The sequence below is a fragment of the Aptenodytes patagonicus genome, chromosome 18 (assembly GCF_965638725.1).
Source record: "Aptenodytes patagonicus chromosome 18, bAptPat1.pri.cur, whole genome shotgun sequence".
In the NCBI taxonomy this organism is placed as follows: Eukaryota; Metazoa; Chordata; class Aves; order Sphenisciformes; family Spheniscidae; genus Aptenodytes; species Aptenodytes patagonicus.
This window is the reverse complement of record NC_134966.1, coordinates 6,520,535-6,540,857: the sequence shown is the minus strand read 5'-3', so window position 1 is coordinate 6,540,857 and position 20,323 is coordinate 6,520,535. Positions and strand designations below refer to the sequence as shown.

The window sequence follows — 20,323 nt, the reverse complement described above, 5'->3', positions numbered from 1 at the left end:
CAAGATGTTTCTAAACCTTCTCGGTTCAACTACGTCATTCGAAGGCATCTATGATATACCTCTGCACCCCTAGCAAGAGAACCACCAACAAGAAGTTGAGCTTTATGTTTTGAACGTGAAAAACATAGCGTATGTTGGGATGTACACGAATGCCCAGCCCGACCCCAGATAACCGGCCTCATCCTCGGCACTGTGTGCAGAGACAACATTCCCCACATCGCTGCTGCCTCCGGCCCCTCCCGGCGCTGCCTGCGCCGTCTGATAAGGTCAGGCAGAGCGAACCTTCCAGGCGGTGCGGGCAGAAGGAATGGCACCGGCCGGCTCCTGCCCAGCACCTCGGCCTTCCAGACAGCCAAGGCAGGCGGCATCGCAACGACGTCCCCAAACCAGCGGATCTTAACTGTCCTGAAGGCATTCGCCACTGTACTTTTATGCTGTAAGACTAACTTTAGAAAGCCACTTGTCAGCTTATGTCTAACTAAAAAAATAATCAGAAATGCTTCTTCGCACTGTACCATTGTGGTGGTATTTTTTTCCAAAAAAAAATTTTTTTCCAAAAAAATACCACCAAAAATAAGTAAATTTAAGATTAAGAAAAAACAAAACACCAAAACAACCTTATTACTCTTATCCTTCAATCTAAAATGATTAGCCTTCCCCAGACAATACAAATTATACATAAGGGTACACTAAAATTTGCATGGGAATATACAACTGCAGATATTTATAGACACCGCAGTGCAACAATGATGATGTCAGCAACATCATTCAAGTTCGGGAAACAGCGGTATCGAGGTGGGTTAAACAGGAATTACAGCGGTGTCACCAGGGCAGACACACATAAGAGCTGTCAGCATTTCCCTTACCAAAACATGTTTTCGGGGATTTAAAAACTCAAATGTAAAATACATTCAGCGCTATACAGAAGTTTTTAGCGTATTTTTAAAAACAATTACATGAAGCTTAAAGAATTAAACTCCTTTGCCTGAAAAGCAATTAGATATCAGTATATAAAGATCACTATCTTAAGATGTAGTAAAATAATGACTCTCTCAAGGCAAGTCCTGATGTGCGTTACATATATTCAGCATACGTGACCCTAGTAATAGCCTGTAATACGAGTACTTTCCCTATCAAAACACTCCCTGCTTCCCAAGTACGCACGCATGAGCAGCTTGATGAATTTTTTTTGCATTCCTCAATATTACGCATAGTAAGTCTTGTCAAAAGAACATTTAACTGATATTGGCTACTCCCTCCTGCCTCCCTCTTGGGGGACGGGAATGGATTGCTGTTCTTCTTCAAGCAAAAAAAAATTAATTCTAATATTGGATCTGAAAATAACCTTCAAAAGGAAAAGACAGAGGAAAAAAAAAAGTACACTTTTCGAACTTTCATTTCTTCCTCTCACAGCTTCCTCGAAATGCTAGGGAAGAAGTAAGCCACTACGTATGTCTCAAACACAAAAACACCACGACTGCCTAGTTTAGTTTAGTGCTAAGTTAGTATGTACTGGTACTGCAGGTAAATAATAGAGAATCCTTCTGAAAAGTATGCGCAGCACTGGCTCCTGCTCCTGTGGAGGGAATTTCACAAGCATATTGCATTACAAAGATGTAACTGAAGGTTGTCATATCATATACCCTATAGTAGAGATTTAAAACACAAAATTAATGCCCCGTCATTTGGTTCGTTATGAACTTACATCTACAAAATAAAGACATTTTAAGGGTGGATTATGTGCAGCAGAACCCTGTGTCCAAACACTCCCGATTACTGTTAAGGAAGGGTCACCTACAGCCTCAAACCTCTACAAATTCCAAGCCAGAAAAATGTCAAGTGCTGCAGTACAAAAACCCAAGATGTGTTGAAGTCACTGCTTAATGCTGTAGTCTCATACAGACTAACCACAGCACAGGTAAAATTCAAACAAGGCCCAGAATTTAAGTAGGTATTACAGGCAAACAAGAAACTGTAGCATTAAAAGAAAAAAGAAAGGTAAATTACGTTTGAACTAAAGCAAGCTGCAAAGCTAGTGATTTAGGCTGATTAGGGGGTTTGTGCACAGCCTTAACTATGCACTTTTGAAATACTGAAGACTATTAAAGTCCTGTTCATTTTTAGGCATTTAGTCTTAAAATTTTAATTCCACTATTCAAATAAGAGCAGCTGAATTGCCTATATGAATTTGTCACCTTTAAGTACAAGGGCTTTTTTGGCTTTGCTTTGTTAATATCACCACAGACCTTTGATAAAACTATGCAGGGCTGGCAAGGACCGCACTCTGCTGAGAGTCCTGAGAAAGCAAATTACCTTGACTGCATTGCAGAAATGCAGAGTTTACAGGTAATGTGATACTACATAATGAACCCCAGCATTTTCCATTCCCATTTGTTATCTTTTCATTGCAATTTTAATTGTACTATAAACATCTACATTACTATCCTTTCCAGATAAAATCTAGTTGCTTGTGTTACCCAGCTGAAGTTTGGTCCATACCTCCTATTTATTTTACCACCACTGAAGAGAAAACGACACAGATGTATAAGCAGTTACACCACAACAATACAAGGATTAGAAATTTATGCAAGTGGATGGAAGAGGAACCAAAGCCCACTTCAAATGCATAATGTTCTACACAATGTAAATCTTATCATGGTTGATTTTTAGATGCTATAAGTAAAAAGATACTGCTCAAGTACTTTTTAAAACAAAAATCTCTTAGAAGATTAATCCACACCAAAGCCGATCACACTGAACTATAACAACTACAAAATGTTCACGCATCATGCACCACAGACAGAAATTAGGAAATTCAAAGTAGTGAAGGAAAGGCAGATCAGACTCAACACTGAAGTACAAATAAAGCACCTGCTATATAGAACAAACTCTCGAATGGCTTTTTGTTACAAATAGGTCATTGCAATAAAGGCAGGCAAGTATGGTGCCGACACTTCATGCATTATGTAAAAATACCTGGACTTTGACTTTACGAAATGATGACAACATGATGGAGGAATGTAGAGTCTAAAAGGGAGGGGGAAAATCAAGATAACATTCAACTAATGACTAGCATAAGGACATGGCTTAATTCTTTTTTTTTTTTTTTCCCCCAAAAAAATACATATTCCATCAGAGTACACATTTCATACTTTCCTTCTGGTTCCTCCCCATGCAAAAATGGTTACAAATATCAACAGGAAAACTTAATTAGTTTGATATGTACTAACCTTTTTCTAAAAAAAAAAAAGTACTACCATAATCTGAAGGTCAAAACAGAAAGTAAAGAAAGTTATCTGGACTTGGCAAATGACACTTCTTCCTACAGCGTAATCAAGTGGGTCGGATTAATTTAAAGACACAAACTCAATAAGAAGGTTTTGAATATAAATATCTCCAAAGATGTTTATTTTCAATTACCACAGTAAAAAACGGGCAAGTAGCAGTTGTGACAGAAGGTATTTTTTGACATGGCTAATTATGCAGCTGTTAACGTGTTTCTAAGCCACTGAATTTTTAGCTGAAAATTTCCTTGCCTCCCTAACTCTACGTTTTCCCCATGAGTAGGCTGCAATCCCTGAAGCAGTTCATGAACAACTGCAGTTATGTGCCTTTGTGCCTGCTGAAGCTAGTGCATACCTCTCATGACATTTGCATAGCTTAACGTGTATCAGTTGCAGCAGCAAGAAGGCAGCTTGCCACTCCATTTGATCCATGGTCGGCTATGGGAGCACAATGCCGGACTACGCTTGGCAATCTCCATCAACGGCATCTGCAGTCTGCTCCACCCCATTTTTCTGCTGCCTACACTCCAGGGACAAATGGAAAAAACAAACTCCCACACTACACTAACATGCAGCAGAGAAAAGGCAGGAATTCGTATTATTTCCTCCAATACAGGGGAAGCAATTAATTGCTCCCAAAAAGCAATGTGTTTATGAATAAAACAATTAAAACCCCATAAATACATTAAGTAGACAAAAATAAGGCAGCAAAGATACTAAGCTATTTGCATTAAATTACTAAGGTTAGTTATAAACGTAATCGTTGAGAAATAGGAATTTCACACCAAGAGGTTCCACCCTGTCTCAAGAGATTTAAGGCTTCTCTCACCTTTCTGCCATGCAGGCAAAAAACATGTAAAAAAATGCTTAAAAGACAGTCTTTGACATTCAATGTTTTTGCTATTGTTGCTACCTTTTTTTTGTTATTAAAAAAAATAAACATAAATATGTTTGTTAACTTCATCAACTACGGATCTCATAGAAGCATAACACCTAAATCTGATTTTAAAATAAAATTTCTATTTTAATCCGACCAGTACAGTTGTATTTTTTTTTTTCCAACAGGAATGGAAATGAATTACTCTTGTGAACAATGTAACCTGCTATCTTGGTTCAAGTATTTTCCACACCTTAACAATTCCATTACTACAGTTACAGATCCTGCACACAATGCAGCAGAAAGCATCCCATTTTTAAAAGTAAGGACAAATGAAGACCTCGTGGAAGAACTCATTGCTAGTTGCATTTAAAGGCATAAAAATCACACAGTGGGATTTAATATTTGTTTTGAACAAATCTGAATCCCTGACCAAGGCCTTTCATTGAATACAGTCATCGGAATCTTCTGGCACTTTGCTGAAAACAAAATGCCAAAAGAAAATGGATTATTTTTTTTCCAGAAAGATACAGAACCATTCAGGCTGAGTTGTTTTTTTTTTTTTCCCCCCCTAATGTGTTCATTCGCCATCTCCAGACAACTGCTCTTCAGAACCTATTTAAATATGTATGAAAGACTGCTCAATAGTCACGTACATTTTAGACTGGAACACGTAGCTGTTTTATGATAAAATAGCTACTAAAAATCCTAAACAGGCAACACAGACCTTCTGAAAAAACATACAGTGATAATTGCTTATGCTTTTCCTTAAATATCAGGGCAAATGATTACCCTATTGGTACATATTTATGACCTAGCAATGCAGATTGTACCAGATAAGGTGTATGCAGGCAACAAAGTGAGAAACAATTGACTGTCATTACTCTGATTTATGTTAAATTTAAAAAAAAAAAAAAAAAAAGCTAATCGGGGAGGAACAAATCCCGATTCTCTTATGAAGGAAACCGTAGTGCTTGCCCTATATACCAAAATGACACATATATGAAAGGAACACAGGTTGGGAGGATTTCTTTTAAATGTCTTCCTGCGTGGCCGGACAACTCTGTTGTGCAAGCTATTTACGTGTTCACCATTTCACACAGCTATCTAGCTCCCTGAGGAAAGGGTTCTCCAGCCATCACCGAAACACCCAGCCCCTCGATCGCTCTCTTTTCTTCTCTCCCCTCACACGCACTCCTCGCCGCATCTCCTGACCTTGGACAGGGCTGGGCTGGTGAGAGCTGAGGGAAGCCATTGCTGTGCAATGAATCCCCTCCGCCGGGCTACCGCAGAGCGCCAGGTTCTCCATCTCCCCCCCACCCCCCGGGATTTCCCCTCAGGCGGGGAGGCAGGGTTTTACCGCAAACCTTACCGGACAGGGGCGAAAGGAAGGGCGGGCAAGGCGGGGGCCTCTCGCTCTGCCCGCAGGGACGGAGATTCGCTGTCACTGTTATTTACTCGCCTCTTTATCCCCTACCCAGGGCGCTGAATGGAATTCCTGCCGCGGGTCGAGGCTGCCCAGGGCGGATCCCACCGCTCCTTGCCCGCCTGCCCTTTACCCACGCCGTGCCCGAGGCTGCTCCCCCGCCCTTCCCTTCCCTTCCCCCGAGGGCCGCGGAGAGACCCCGGGCGCCGCCGCGGCCCGGCTCTGCGGCTGCCCGCGATAACAGAACCCCACGGCAGCAGCCGCGGCCGCCGGGGAGGGCGAGAGCGAGCGATAGCCGAGGTGCTGCGGGGAGCCCCCGGAGGCAGGGCCGGCCTCAGCCTCCCCCGCGGCTGAGGGGAGCGCACACCCGTACACCTGTCTCCGCAGCGGCGGAAGGCGGAGCGGGTGCGCGGGAGGACCTCTATCTACCCGAACGGGGTCGCATGAAGGCGGGTGCGGCCCCCGCAGCGAGCGCGGCGCCCCTCCCGCCCGCCGCCTCACCGGGTCGGTGCGCAGCCCTCCACCGCCGGCTCCGCGCCCTCCACCACAGACGCCGCGCGCCGCCTGCGCCCGCCTTTTTATAAGGCGGCCCGGAGATGACGTCAGCGCCGCAGAACGGTCTCCCGGGCGGCGGAAAGGGCCGAAGGGTTTCGGAAAGAATCGGTAACCGGGGGCGGGGCGGGGCGGAAGGGCCCCACCCACCCGAGCTCAGCCGGCGAACCGCGGGAGCGGCGCATGCGGGGAGGGCCGGAGCGAGCCGAGGGGCTCCGGAAAGTGCCGAGCGATTCCGGAAAGAGCCGAGAGGCGGGGAGAGGTGCCGGAGGGTGGCGCCGGCTTGGGCGCGGGGCGTTTGTTCCCCCCCCCCCCCCTCCAGCAGCAGTGGGGCGTTGGGCCTTTGGCCATTGCCTCACCGCCCTAGTGACCAGCCTCGGACACGAAAATAATACAAGGTTGCATTGGGAATCAGTTAAAATGTCCGCGCAGCATGGCGGCAGCTGGGCTTTCTGCCCCCTTCTCCTCAGCCAGGGTCAGTTTGGGCGCTTGAAGGCTGGAGCTGCTGCGGCTGCAGAGCGCAGAGGACGGGTGACAGGTTTTACAATTTAAACCGATACGCCAGACTCAAAGCAGCAGCCTCATTATTTAGTTTTACATTATTAAAAATATGTACAGGTAAGGCTGTCTTTTTGAAGCAGCGTGTAGTGTCACACTCACAAAGACGCCTGGCAAGGACAGAGCATCAAAAGGCTGCAAATGCTTGTCAGGAAAAGCACATTTTTGAAAAGCCAATGCATAAATTCAAAAGAAAATGAGACTTTAAACTAGGTGTTTAAAATAGACATGGCAAAAAAATTCTACTGTAATTTTTTTTTTTTTTTTTAAGAGGCCTGGTAAGGCAGCAAGAACTTTATGGGATCAAAGTAGTGAGTGGGTTTGAGTGATTTTTGAGTTAATCACCCTCTCTTTTTTATAAAAGTACTTAAATGGAAAAAGCATACTTGCAGTGACATTGCATCGCAACCCGTGGGACTGCCTTGTCTCCAAGGAAGAGTATGACTCATGACAATTTTAATGCATCTCATCCTGAATGCACAGTATTTTCACATCTGAGATACTCTCCTTTGTCATATCTGACATGAATATGCATATAAAAATACCACAATTGCACTGCATCTTTGTAACACCAAATGGCTAACATTCAAAACTGCTAAAATGACAAAAACCAGAATTGCATAATACCAGTCAACCATCAGTTCAGGCAGTAGATGCAACCTTAAGCTACATCAAAAAATAAATACTGATTTTTTATGATTCTTTTGAAGTCCACTCATTATTCAATTAGAAATTCTTATTAATGTTTTTGAAATAGTCGATAAATATCTGGAAGTCCTTACTGAGGCAGAAAAGGATACGTTTGTTATTTATAAAAACATAGACCTACATTCCCCCCCCCAAATGTTAGAAAACCCTAGTACCTATCAGCAAAAAAAGCTATTGTGTCCTGTATATACCGTCAAATCACTCCTTGTGTTTTGGCACAGGCAGACAATTGTTTCTAACAGACAGTACCAATTAATATCTTGGCAAAGTGAGTTTCCAACATAATTGTAGATACACAAGATGTAATTAAAACATCTCCACTCAGTATAAAAAAAACCACAAACATTTTCAAGTATACTAATGAAAGTTGTATATTGCTTCAGTGTTATCTGGTAAAAGAATACTGAAAGATTTCCAGCATCCCAGAACAATCACCAGTAACACCAGTCTAAAGAATTCCAGAGTCAGTTTACAAAATGCATGCACCAAATGCAAATTTAATTTATTTACCAGTCAATTTTAAAGTCAAGGATAAAGGTTTTAAAGGCCTGAATTCTAAAGTACGTTACAACCTTTTCTGAGAAATCTCAAGAGCTGTACAAAAATCAAATTCAGATCCTCACATGGCCTCAACTCCACTGTCTTACAGCTTCAAATTATGATGCCTCTAGGAATAGCAAAAAACGATCTGATAAAAATAATAATAGTTTTAACTTGCAACAGTATATTGCAAAAACAACGCACTACCTTCTAGAACTCAGAAGCAAATTTTCTCATCTTAGAGGCCACCAAAATAGTCCAAGGCCAGCGCACCATAAATCAGACAAATCTCCCATCACTGATCTCCCATACTATCTCCTGTATTCACCAAGGAGCTGTAGATTTTCTTGACCATCCTTCTATAGAAAAAAAAACTGCATCAGCTTCAGATTAAAAAGAAAAAAATCAAACTTTAATACTAATTTTAACAGATTTCTAGAATGAACTATTCTCAGAATAATCCACCATTGGTACAAAAGTATTACAGTACTTGATACATAAAATACCACAGCATTGATAAGGAAGAAATCCATTTACACAAAAAGAGCCCTTATAAAATGCACCTTAGGTAACCCAAGCATACCATTTCCCCCTCAAACAATGGCAGAACATCAGCAAAAGTGCTAGAATGAATGCACCATTTTGCCACCTTTTTTTTCCCCCCTCTAAATAGGAAAATGTATTGTTAGCTTCCATCCTTCTGATGGTTAACGGACACAGAAATTCTGTAGTTCCAGGAACTTTGCTCTTCCCCCATGAAGTTACTATTATCCACGCAAACCTTTTAAAACAGTGAGTTTTAACTCTCTTAAACGGAGAATACTGCCTCTTGGAGTGAAGTTACATTCAACAGAGGTAAGTGTCAACACTACTAGGCCACATGCCTTTACCAATCTCACTGTAGTTTTAAGATGTTGAGAAAAACAGGATGCAAGTACGTCAGCATAATTAAAACTGAATTGTAAAAGACAGACGTAATAAATACAAAAATAAAGTTCCAGCAGTAAGTTTCTGAGATTGATTACTCTGTTAAGACTTCATAAAGCTGTGAGGTATTTTCACTTTCATGGAGAGAACAGTACTGTGCAAATTTTCAGTCCAAGAATCTTTAATCTCTGAAGCCCAGAGGTCATCGGGATACTATATTTAAAACATCTTCCGCATGTTTAAACACATGAAGGAAAAGTCTTCAATTTTCCATAATTTACTATACAAAAACTTATAAAAATCCAAAGCAAAGAATAACTTCCAATTATTTGCAACAAATTAAACACAAGTTTGTTCTGCCCAACATAAATCTTGATAAATTAAACATTAACAGGTTGATGGAATATTTTCCCCTCATTCCTCTATATACAAAACGTATTTATTTTGCCTTTACATGTAAACAGGAAGCCAAGTCTGAAAGCACTGACATCCAAGGGGAAAGAAATACAAACTGATTTATGTTCTCCAAAAGGAAGACTGCAGAGTGCCCTTTGGTAATGGAATTTCCTTCTGCTGTAGACATTCCTAGTGGAGAGAGAAAGACAAAGAACAAAACAAAAAGAAATGTGTATCTTAATTTGCCATCTCTTCTCAGGAATTTTGATGGCTCTTACTGCACACATTCAAAGCATTGCTAATAAAATGTACCAACATTAATTTTGAAATGAAAGTACAAACTCTGAAGCTATCATATTTTAATATCATAATCTAAGTCAACATTCACAAAACAATTTACATAATCAAGTATTTTACAGTTTTGCAAGCTTTCTTAAAAAAAAAGCAGAATACAATGCTAAACAAATGCTACAGAGAGCAGTTCAAAGTGTCTGCTTCCTCATGTATCTAATCAGGACAACAGATAAAAATAAGCAAACCGCTAATAAAAAATAGCGGTTACAGAAATGACTCAGCAGAATCCTCCTCAACCTGTACATCTCCTCTCACTGAACTTCATATATAATCAAAATACATTTTCACTGAGAAAAAGTAGATGTGAGATAAGTGAGATGTTTGACATCATAAGTATCATTAAGGTAATTCAGTAACTGAAAAGTTATAAAAGAGACAGGTTACATCATAGTGACGGGTCTGGACTATGAGGTATGCTGCAAGCAGCGCCAGCATCATTATCAACATGATGCATATATCAACCGAAGGGAAAAAACCCCAAACCCAGCACACTTGAAAACTGAAAAAAACTGCTTTACCTCCAAGAATTGCTTGAAACGCATTAAAGAGCCCATCTGTCCAGAGCTGGTAATTGCTTCAATTCTGCAGAAATAGCAGCATGTTTCAAAATCTACTTAGAAAGTTGGGTTTGATTTACAAGTGGGTGTGGGGGTGAATGGCAGAGATTGGAAAAGATGAACGAGTCATTGAAGAGCAAACACTCACGAAGTAAAAAACAAGGATTACTTCACATTCCTAACCCCAGACAGCATACCTTGGGAAATAGTCTTCTCGGATAAGCAACATCATTTTCCAGAACTGAACCTGATACTGCTTCATGAGAGCGTTGCCACACACCTATGGTACAGAAATCCACAAAGACCAGGTTCCAGAGTAACATGACAACTTCAATGAACCTGTTCAATATCAACCACTTAATTATTTTACCCAGACATTTAAAGAAATGTACCTACACCTACAATAAAACGAGCAAATCCTCTAAATGCCATTACTGCTACCACAATTGCCTTTTTTTCTTGTTGACTGTGTGGTGGCCACTGATACCAGTCTCACGTTATTCTTCCTCTCGCTCCAGTCTCCCTCCAAAAATAACAGCCTTCCCTAATACCATATCATGGTCATTTCCCCACCTTGACTACTGCAGTGTGGATTCATCAGCTTTCTTCATACAGTCAGTTTACAGGACAAACACTCCTCAGACTTCGCCACTACTAACAGAATCCCCATGGTGTATTTCACTTTGTACTTTACTTTCTCATTTCTACTTTTAAAGTTCTTTAGAAGGCATTTGATAAGCATGGGAGCTGCTTGTGTTCAACAGTGTTTGTCTCCCCTGACTTCAGCCTTTAACTCTGGCTCTTATTTAGCATAGCCCTGTATCCTACGAGATAGGATTAACATACGTCAGGCTCTGTCCTTTTCAACCTGAAAACCCCATCCATAAAAAAACTTTTATGAAGTAATTCAGCTGGAAAGGCCACAGGACCTCACTGCATTGTATGAACTGATGCCAAATGCTTAGCAGACCTTATTCTTACAGGACCATGCAACTATTTTTAAAATACCAGGAACCTTAAACGGCACCAAATACAACAGAAGTTGCATGTATAAAAACTTCCAGCTTTAAGTCATTCAGCTCCAAAGCTGTATATGCAAGAATGTGTAAATATTCACATTCCTTTCTGAAGGAATAAGGACAAGTTAAAAAAAAAAAAGCTGTTAAAAATCACAGTGAACCTCACCTCAGCAATCCCTTCAGAAACTAAAACGTCACCAATTTCGATCTCTTTAAACATTAGTAATCCACATCACTTACCTCCAGAAAATCAAAAAGAAGTGTAGCTGTCACATCTGCCAGAGGCTCCATATTCAACATCTGAGCAAGCCAGCGCCATCCATAGTTCAGCCCATGAGGATGCGTCTATAAAGCAACAAAAAAGCTACCCACCACTTGTTTTACGACTTGCAAAATGCTGTTATCAAAACAGGCAGTTTTCTGATTTACTTTCTTTATAAAGTTATTTTACAATAGCCTAACATAAAACTTGACTGTTATGAAAATACAAAGAAAGGAAGTAAGGTCTACACTACAAATTACTTTGCATTGCTTTGTTGATTATGGTTATGACCATCTCCCTTCAAATATATTATGAGCTGGTTTAAGTTCAGCACACCTTAACTACAAATCAAGTTTACAATACATTTAATAGACTCTTGGGATAGTAACAAGGTTCTAATTATAATGCCATACATGCATACCCCTTGTTTGTTTCCATAAGGCCACCGGAGTTGAATGATAGCAGCATAAAGGCGAATCATTCCTGACATCCGTTTAAGAAAATGATCTTGTTCTTCCATCTTAGAATCCTTAACTTGATATCCAAGCATCCTAAGTATGAGAAGACGTTCCAGTATTAGTACAGCAAAACACAGTCACTTAAGTCCCTGCAGTTCTCAGCTTACTTTAAGTCAACTGTACTGAGAACAGGGATACGCCAAAACCATACAAGAATTATTGCAAAGGCCGATCATTATCCTCTGGATCGTATGTTCCACTGTTTTATACCCTGTAGAATATTTAGGTCCCATACTGGATATTTCAGCTTGAATCAAGCTATAGTTATCAACTGTTCTTTGAGAAGGACAAGGAAGAAGAAGCAAAAGGACACTTCCAAAGCTGAAGGACACAGCGTCCTCCAGGGAAACAGGGTCAGGGGAGCTGCACACTTGTGAGTGAATTTCCAGAGTCTCTGCCAGCACATCACAGTGCCTACGTAATCAGAGATGGGGAAAAGTGGAGTTCACTCAGAAGAATACAACCTTCACCCTTGCAGGGTTCATGCTGGAGACGTCCAGTAATAACTTTACCTCTGATACTCTTCCATAGAAGTCCCTTCTTTCAATGCAGGGTAAAATGGCACAGAATAGGGGCACTTTTTGTGCAGATGAGCTAAAAAGAGCTCTCCAACTCGAGGGTGTATTTCCCAGATTCCTGAGGCCACCACAGCAATTGGGAAAGCTGCATCACGGTGAGAAGCTACTTCTTCTTCTCCTTGATTCTGGAGGGGGGAAAGGAAAGTCAGTCCCCACCCCTTCAAGCCATTTCTCAGACAAAAAAAATTCCTCTTTTTTGTGTAATTAGCCTCTACTAAAGGATCCTAATATTTCCATGGCTATGTGGCCAATAGCTGAGAAAGCCTTATGTCCTCAGCTCCCACAGAGGATGACAATAAACTTTGGGTCAGGACAGAAAAAAAGGGGTTAGCAAATACAGGCTCAAAGTGCAAGACTGCCCAGATATTCTCACTCCAAGCAATCATTTTCAGATGTTTACAAATCAGTCACAGTTTTACTCCATGGGCTAATTTTTGCATATATTTGTCACTGCAGGGACGAAAGAAAGTTTCAAACAGCCCAAATGTAGCAAATAAAGACTAGAAAAAAATACTGCCAACTTCAAAAAGCAACTTAAACAACGACACTTCATTTCTTGGGAGGTGTTAACTACACAGCAGGGACAGAAGTTTGCCTCTCGGGCCTTAGCTCCCCCCCCCCCCAGTTCTGCTAAGGTGTAAGGTTTTGAGCATATATACAGTTTTGTGATAGATCATAAATCAAGAATCAACCCGTTTTCCACTAACACTGTACCTAACTAGTTCAGAATACGTAACATGTAAGGCTGGAATTTAAGATAGTTTTTCCTCCTAGAAGAGATAATAGGGGAGTGGAGGGAAAAAGAAACTAAGTTCTTGCACGTTGTTTTTTTAATCCAAAAAGCACTTTCTCTAATCAATATGAACATTAATACATGCAAGCCAAACACCTAGTAATTTTGCTCTTAGTAGTTGAAGACAGAGGACAGGGTCCAAAAGAACTTCTTAAAGCACTAGCTACCTTTGCCACCCCAATAAAGAGAACATTTCCTCACCACAAATTTCTCCGCAAGTTTGTAATAAACAAAATCCAGACCCTGTGGATGCTGAGTCACTGATACAGTTCGCCCTCCACTCTGAACGGACTTTCCAGAGAGCAGGTTATTGATCTTGTCAAATATCTCTCTCAGCTGAGAGCCTGCAAATGTACAAGGAATGCACGGAGACAGAAAATTAGGAAACCGCAGACCAGTCTTAACCAGACCACATCAACTTCACAAAAACTAGACCTACATCCTGAAGGGTAAGGCATCTCAAACTGCACGTTTGCTACATCTGATTAAACAAACCGAATCGTGATGAAGCAAGATGCCTCCAAGGGAAGCAACAGCCATCAAAAAAAAGCAAGCACTGTGCTGCAAAGGCTTGGACTATATGCATACCAGCTTTCTGCTGTAGGGATAATTACAGAAACATTGGGCACGTTGTGTCCTACTAAAAATCTTTACAGCAAAAGGCATTTCAGTTGGATTGGGTTCTTGGCGTTTTCCTGACCTGCTATTCTAGAGATCTGGCTCACAGGGATTGTAGCTGCTTTCTGCAAGTCTGTTTTTATCTTCTTAACCTGCAGAACAAACAAACAAACTTTAAAAACCTTTACAGACCAGCAAACTACTATGATAGTTTGGATGAGCAGACTGTTAACAGAGGCTGCTAAGTTAGAATTTTTATTTTTTTTTTTAAATGAAAGCTGTCCTCTTTCCCCTAGAAATTAAGATCGTCACTCTTCAGCAGTATTAATCATTTGTTCATACCTCATTGTTGTCTTTGCAGTTGCTGATTCCACTGAAAGAAGCAACGCACTGCTCAGCAGCATCTTGAAGCTGCTGGTACCACTGCATGGTACTTTCTTCTGCCTTAACTTGAAGTCCTGATATTAAAAAAAAAAATAGCAGAAGACTAAGACCGACGCAAAACTCTAGAAAACCTTAAGAAAACTTTTTTTAAAAAATTGCAAGGAACTAACAGCTGCATGAGTGCTTTATTCCCAGAATTTAGTTTAGAAAGTTATGTTCATAAATGAACTACAAGTTTGCAAGCTATACAGGAGTCCTTCTTCAGCTTAGTAGCTTATATACGCAGGACATCTGGACTTAACTTACTCTCAAGAAGGAAGCCATTTCAGTGGTCTGTCCTTGTATGTTTGTCACATTTTGACCCATCTACACTCGCAAGAAGGCACAATGTTATTTTCTAATATTCCAATATATGGCATAGTGTCTAGGAAGAGCAGGTTTTCCTCCAGTTAATACAGTCAATTTATGCTGCATCAGTTTCATTTCAAAAGTTTGCTGCCCGCAGTCCTATACCCATTGTGCTAATTGCGCTAAAAGTAAAGGCTACGAGAAGGTATGTCATCACAACAGTAAGATTCCAAAGTAGTATTTAGCCTAACAATAAAAGAGTGTGTAAAGAGGGAAAGGAAAGGAAAGGAAAAAAAAAAAAGAAGGAAAAAAAAAAGCCTAACCAACCTTCCTTCTGCTGCTTTCCACCTGACTGCTGTGCAGGGGCAGGAGTCTGAGCCTTCATCTGCTCTTTTTTCAGTAACTCTTTCTTCTTCTGTCTCTCTTCCTCTTCATCTTTCCTCCTTTTTTCTTCCACAGCTGCAGCGATTTCTTGCTGCATGCCGGATATCAACCCTCGCATCTCCTGCAGTGCTCGTTCAGTATTGGCCACATCTACTTGAGTAGGGAAACCTCTCTGTCAAGAAACAGAGGTAATAGAGCATCAATCTTTTGTTCCACTATCTGTAGACCAACAGCAAGAGCAAGGAGCCTTTGAAGCATTAGCCTTCAGGTAACCTGGGAGCCAACTACACATTTTATCCTCTTTGGTGAAAATACCTTTTTCTCCTTTATTTGTACATAACATTGGTAAATAATGTGAGACTAGATCTCACGAGATCTTGGACAACAAAAATTAATAACACACTCTTGACAAGTATAAGGGAACCCCAATGCAAAGCCTAGACAGCTTCCTCTGCAGAAAGCCAGCTGTGACAAGCTGAAACAGAGAATTAGCCTTATAGTGTTCTATTTTTCAAGGTTTGTATCCCACCTTTACGTAGAGAAAAAAATTTTCAAGGAAACCTAGTTACTGCAAAAAGGCTTACGAGTATAGGAGAATCATAATGTGTCCAGTATTTAACAATTTATGAACGACTCCGCTTCCATGGTTGTCTCAAAAAGGAACTTTACAGCATCAAGAGTTTACAGTATTTTAATATTGAATCTTTCTCCTGTAGAAATCCTCATGCATTTTTATGAGCCATTTTCAGGAGAACAGCTAAAGTGCCATAGAAAAGAATTCTCCTTTTAAATTAGATGCTTTATAGGACAAATATCTAAAAACCATTTCTGTTTTTAACCACATCTTATTTAACAGCCTCCTAACAAGCTGCCTTTGAAGACAACTACAGGAAGCTTTATGAAGGAATGACAAGCAAAGTTAAGAACAACTCTAGAACCTCTACCTCACTTGTGGTGCGGATGAGTCCCGACACCAGCCCACAGATCTGGTTGCCACGATTACTGTATGCAGAAAGATCGATTCTTGGCAAGTCTTTGTGTCTATAATTGGGATCAATCTGCTGGTTAAGCTGCAGCACTTCCTCCTGGATGGAATAAAGGCGACGCAATCTTTCCTGGCCTTCTTCCTTACGCAAACGCTCCAGCTCTTCTTGACGCTGCCTCTGCTGCTCTGCCTCGCGCAGTTTTAGGTTTAATACCTAGGGAGAAAAAGACACAAGAGACACAAAATACTTAAATAACTCCAGCTTTACAGGTCCTTCCTGGTCTGATGACTCTAGCTTTACAGGTCCTTCCTGATCCTACAACACATGTGCCTTTACTGCATTTCCACAACAATGCAGCAGGTGCCCAGGACAGCACCAGAAAATACGTTCTCACTCCAGGGGTGCCATGTAAATACAAATAAATCAACTGGTCTTTCCAGTTCCCACCGAGTAGTCACGGTCTCTTATGAAAGACAACTTTTACAAGTCTCAGACCTTTGCTCTGTGTCGGTGTTCTTCCTTCAACTTCTCTTGCTGTCCCTGAGCCTCCTTTGAGCTACAATATGCATAAAGACAGAAAAAACATATTCAAGACATGCACAAGACAAAATACAAACACACAGCAAGTTACTTTTGAAATAAGCCAAGCTAAAGGAACTTTAACTGTCACAAATACAGTCTTTTTCTAACCATTGAAACCTCAACAGCAGCCAGAGATCTACTCTGAAAGACAAACAATAACAGGATAGTTAATGTAAGAACAGCAGCAGGTGAGATTTTCAATCACAAGTGACTAGCATAGCATTGTCACGCACAAGAATTAATCCTCACTTTGATTAAATGCTGTAATATTTTAAGGATGCCAGAGCTAATCTCACCTCTTCTCCATTACTTCTTGCAAATCTTGGAATTCCTGATGCTGCTTTAGCTCCTTCAGTTCATCAAAGCGCTTCAGTTGTTCACTTGCCAGGTCATACACTGCCCTCACCATCTGCTCTTGCTGCTCCTGCCGTTGCCTTAGCCCCTCCTGCAGATTGCAGAGGTGCCAGAAGCACCACAATGCAGTAATCACCGGAATTTGGGCAGAAGAAAATACAAACTAAATTGCCCAAAGTGGGCCAACATTTAGGATAACTTACTGTCCTGCTACTTTTACCAGAGCATTGTTACATCTGGTTATGTAGCTCTCCTGTGATTCACATACACCCTCAACTTCTTTTTTTTACCTTTCCTTTCAGCCTGTGCATCTCTTCATACATCCGAATGCAGCCTTCAACTTCCGCAACTTTAGATGGCAGAACTGCTGGAAAGACTTCTTGATCCGTTTCCAGCAGACTGAGATCATCATTACCCTGCGTGGTCAGCATATAAGCAAAATCAGTGACTGAGTATAGTATCAGCAACTCACGGGGGAAACCAGGTAAATCAAGTCTTCTAAACTGCACATTATTTGTAGAGAAACAGACAAAGGAGTCAACCAACGCACAACTTTTTAGAGTAGTTATATACCCCGGTAGCGTAGCCTCACCATTTTGAGTATCCTCCAGGACGTATATGAGGTTGGCATAATTACTTTTCCCAATCACTAAAATTGGGAGCAGAGATACCAAGAGCCTACAGGACTTTCACGAAGGCTAATGTCACCTAGAAAGGCTAGACAGACTCCCCACGTTCTCTTAACATTCAGTGGAGATGTTACCCTGGAAGAAGTCAAGACAGTTTTGTACTTTGAATCATTCTTCGGACTCTCTCTTATAACTGTTATCAGATCTTGCTGCTTCATTAAGATGTTTTCCTCACAATATATTTCTTAAGTCTAAATGGGGCCAAGATGATGCAAAACTTTGCTGCTCGGTATCATTGTTATGTAGCGAAGTCGTCATTTAACGCATAGCAACAAACATTTGTTTTCTTTTCAGGTGCTTCATCAACTTCGTTACCTCCACAACTCAACCGCTCGTTGCCCAGCTTCCTACCCTTTTGCCTTGTAAAAGGGAGCCACAGCACACCTAAGCCATTCAAAGACTCCAGGGAACCCAAGGGGGTTACTCACGGACTCCTACACAGGCCTGACCCTGTTCTGTGACCTCGTCTCTCCAAACGGATGAGTCCCATGCTGATAATCCGTGTAACTGTACAGCTCCAACTAAATTTTCCTTAGTTACGGTGAAAAAGGGAGTTTGCTTTTGGCCTCCTATGAAACATTACTCTATGAAAATCTTGTTAATACCAATTTTATCATCACCTGTTTATCCTACAGAAACTTGCAACTAAGCACGTTTTTCCCCACAAATTAACAGAGCGCAAACCAACCTTTATCAGACAATTTATGGCAGCAAGTTAGCACGTTTTTTCTCACAGCTGCTCACATATGGATTATAAGCAGAGAGCTACCTTTGTTTCACTTGGCTCTGCAGACGAAAGTGGTGAAGAGCCCCGGCGGCTAGCAGGCGTGACCTTCTCCAGAGGAGATGACCGGTTTGCGAGGGGAGCGGATTCTTTAGGCGTTGAACTTCTGGAGGGTGTGATTTCTTGGGCTGATTGCCCAATCATTCTGTCTAGGACCCAGCCAGAATAAGGGGACAGCACAAGAGGAGACATGCATCCTTCCAAGAGATCCTGGAGAGAAAACATTTTCTGTAAACGTGAAACATACCAAGAAAGCAACGACATGCTAACAAACACACACTGAGAACATTTGCACGGGTCAGCAAGTGCTTCACCACCGCAGCTCGGTACCCCCTTTACCCATTTCTTCTGCTGTCTTTTCAACACGTTTTCCGGGCTCCCCTACTTTTGCAGGGCAGCCACGCTCGGACCCTCTCCTGTAACACCTCCTCCTCCTCCTCCTCCTCCTCCCCAAGCCCTGCACTACTTAGCCGGGACGAAGGAGCCAGGACCCGACCTGCTGGAAGGGGGGTAGAGGGGCCCAGCCGCTGACGCGCGAGGGGGAGCGGGCAGCAGAGATACCACAAGGGCGATTTATCCATTTCAAGCCCTAGGGGGGCTGTTAGCGAGGCAAGGAGTCGATGCACCACCGCTGGGGCAGCGCTCGGAGGGACGAGTCACGGATTCCCCCCCCCCCGCCCGCCTCGGCCGCCCACAGGACACACAGACCCCCCGTGAGCAAAGCGGGAGCCGCGGCGGCCCGGGGGCTCCCAGCCGCCCGCCGGGAGCGAGCCCTCACCTCATCCTGGAGCCAGTGGCGGCAGTAGCTCAGCCGGCCCTTACCGGAGGTGCGCAGAGCCGCCAGAGTCTCCCAGCGGAGCTGCCGCGGCTGCATGGCCACCCGCTCCGCCGCGCCCGGCAACGGGCTGACCCCCCCACCCCGCCCTTCCGCTTCCGGGGCGCCACCGGCCGCTTCCCGCCCGCTGGGGAGCGGGCGATAAGGGGGGGCGGCGGCTGCCCCCTGGCGGGCGGGCGGGGCCCCGCCCCTCTCCGCCGAGCCCTAGGCCGCAGGTTCGAGTCCCACCGGGGGCACCTCGCGTGGGGAGGGGGCGCTGCGGCGAGGAAACGGGCAGGGCCGTGAAACACCGGCACCTCCGGCGCTTTTCCCCTTATTTTGTGTATTCTCGCGGAGGAGCCCCGGGAGGGAGGGCTGGAGGCCAGCCTGCACCGCAGCGTTTATCCCGGTTTGCAGGGGCAGGGAGAGGCTGCCCTCCATAGAACAGGGAAAGGGGCTGGTGCGCAGTTGCCTGCACCGACAGCCCTGGGATGTGTTTGTTCTTCCAAAATAAGGGCCAAAGACCCTAGGCACAGCACACAGACGAGGAAATCCCCAACACAGCCAATTAAAATGTAGTTTATTGCTTGTTTTGCCATAGCACCTTTAGGATTTTTAAAGTGTTAAACACACACACACAATTACAGAACTCTCGATTAACTTAGAAAACCTTTATGACAAATACCACCCAATGACCACATCGCACATAAATAGGATACAAAAGGGATAAAAATGAAAACAATGTTTACTTTTGCCCCCATAAGAACCATTTACTGGAAAGAATAGGGCACCAGAAAGCACATGAGTTTTAGGGACCCAACACATTGAAGGCCTGATTTTCCAGGAGAACATGCAGGCTGGTTCGATGAAGAAGTTGAGTATCCGTAGCTGCTCTTTAATTGGCTTTAGACCAAGTCAGTATTTCACGCACACCCTGAACTCACGCATTCACACCAAGACCCCGACCAAAGCGCCACTGGGGTTAAACCGCAATCTCGCCTTTGAATTCAGATGGATTTGGCTCAGTCCTG

The 20,323-nt window shown here is 42.7% G+C and overlaps 2 protein-coding genes across 10 annotated transcripts in view; both read right to left on the bottom strand.

The window, feature by feature from the left end:
- Positions 1–6,148, bottom strand: part of SPTAN1 (spectrin alpha, non-erythrocytic 1) — a 52,954-nt gene extending 46,806 nt beyond the window's left edge. For 8 of the 9 annotated variants that reach the window (XM_076355824.1, XM_076355829.1, XM_076355826.1 and 5 more), the window contains exon 1: positions 2,977–3,024. In XM_076355824.1, coding sequence (XP_076211939.1) covers positions 2,977–3,009 — 33 coding nt within the window. In that variant the 5' untranslated portion in view covers positions 3,010–3,024. Of the gene's footprint in view, positions 1–2,976; positions 3,025–6,088 lie in introns of those variants that run through there. The other variant, XM_076355827.1, reaches the window with a different exon arrangement.
- A 1,734-nt stretch (positions 6,149–7,882) lies between these two features.
- Positions 7,883–19,355, bottom strand: GLE1 (GLE1 RNA export mediator). The gene is made up of 16 exons (XM_076355288.1): positions 19,257–19,355; positions 18,464–18,688; positions 17,296–17,421; positions 16,948–17,096; positions 16,565–16,625; positions 16,028–16,282; positions 15,027–15,255; positions 14,310–14,425; positions 14,050–14,119; positions 13,551–13,693; positions 12,491–12,681; positions 11,882–12,011; positions 11,439–11,543; positions 10,377–10,459; positions 10,141–10,204; positions 7,883–9,457 (listed from the first exon to the last, which is right to left on the bottom strand). Exons 1-16 carry the CDS (start codon positions 19,350–19,352, stop codon positions 9,389–9,391), a joined length of 2,112 nt encoding a protein of 703 aa, XP_076211403.1. The 5' UTR covers positions 19,353–19,355; the 3' UTR covers positions 7,883–9,388.
- Between the last annotated feature and the right edge of the window lie 968 nt (positions 19,356–20,323).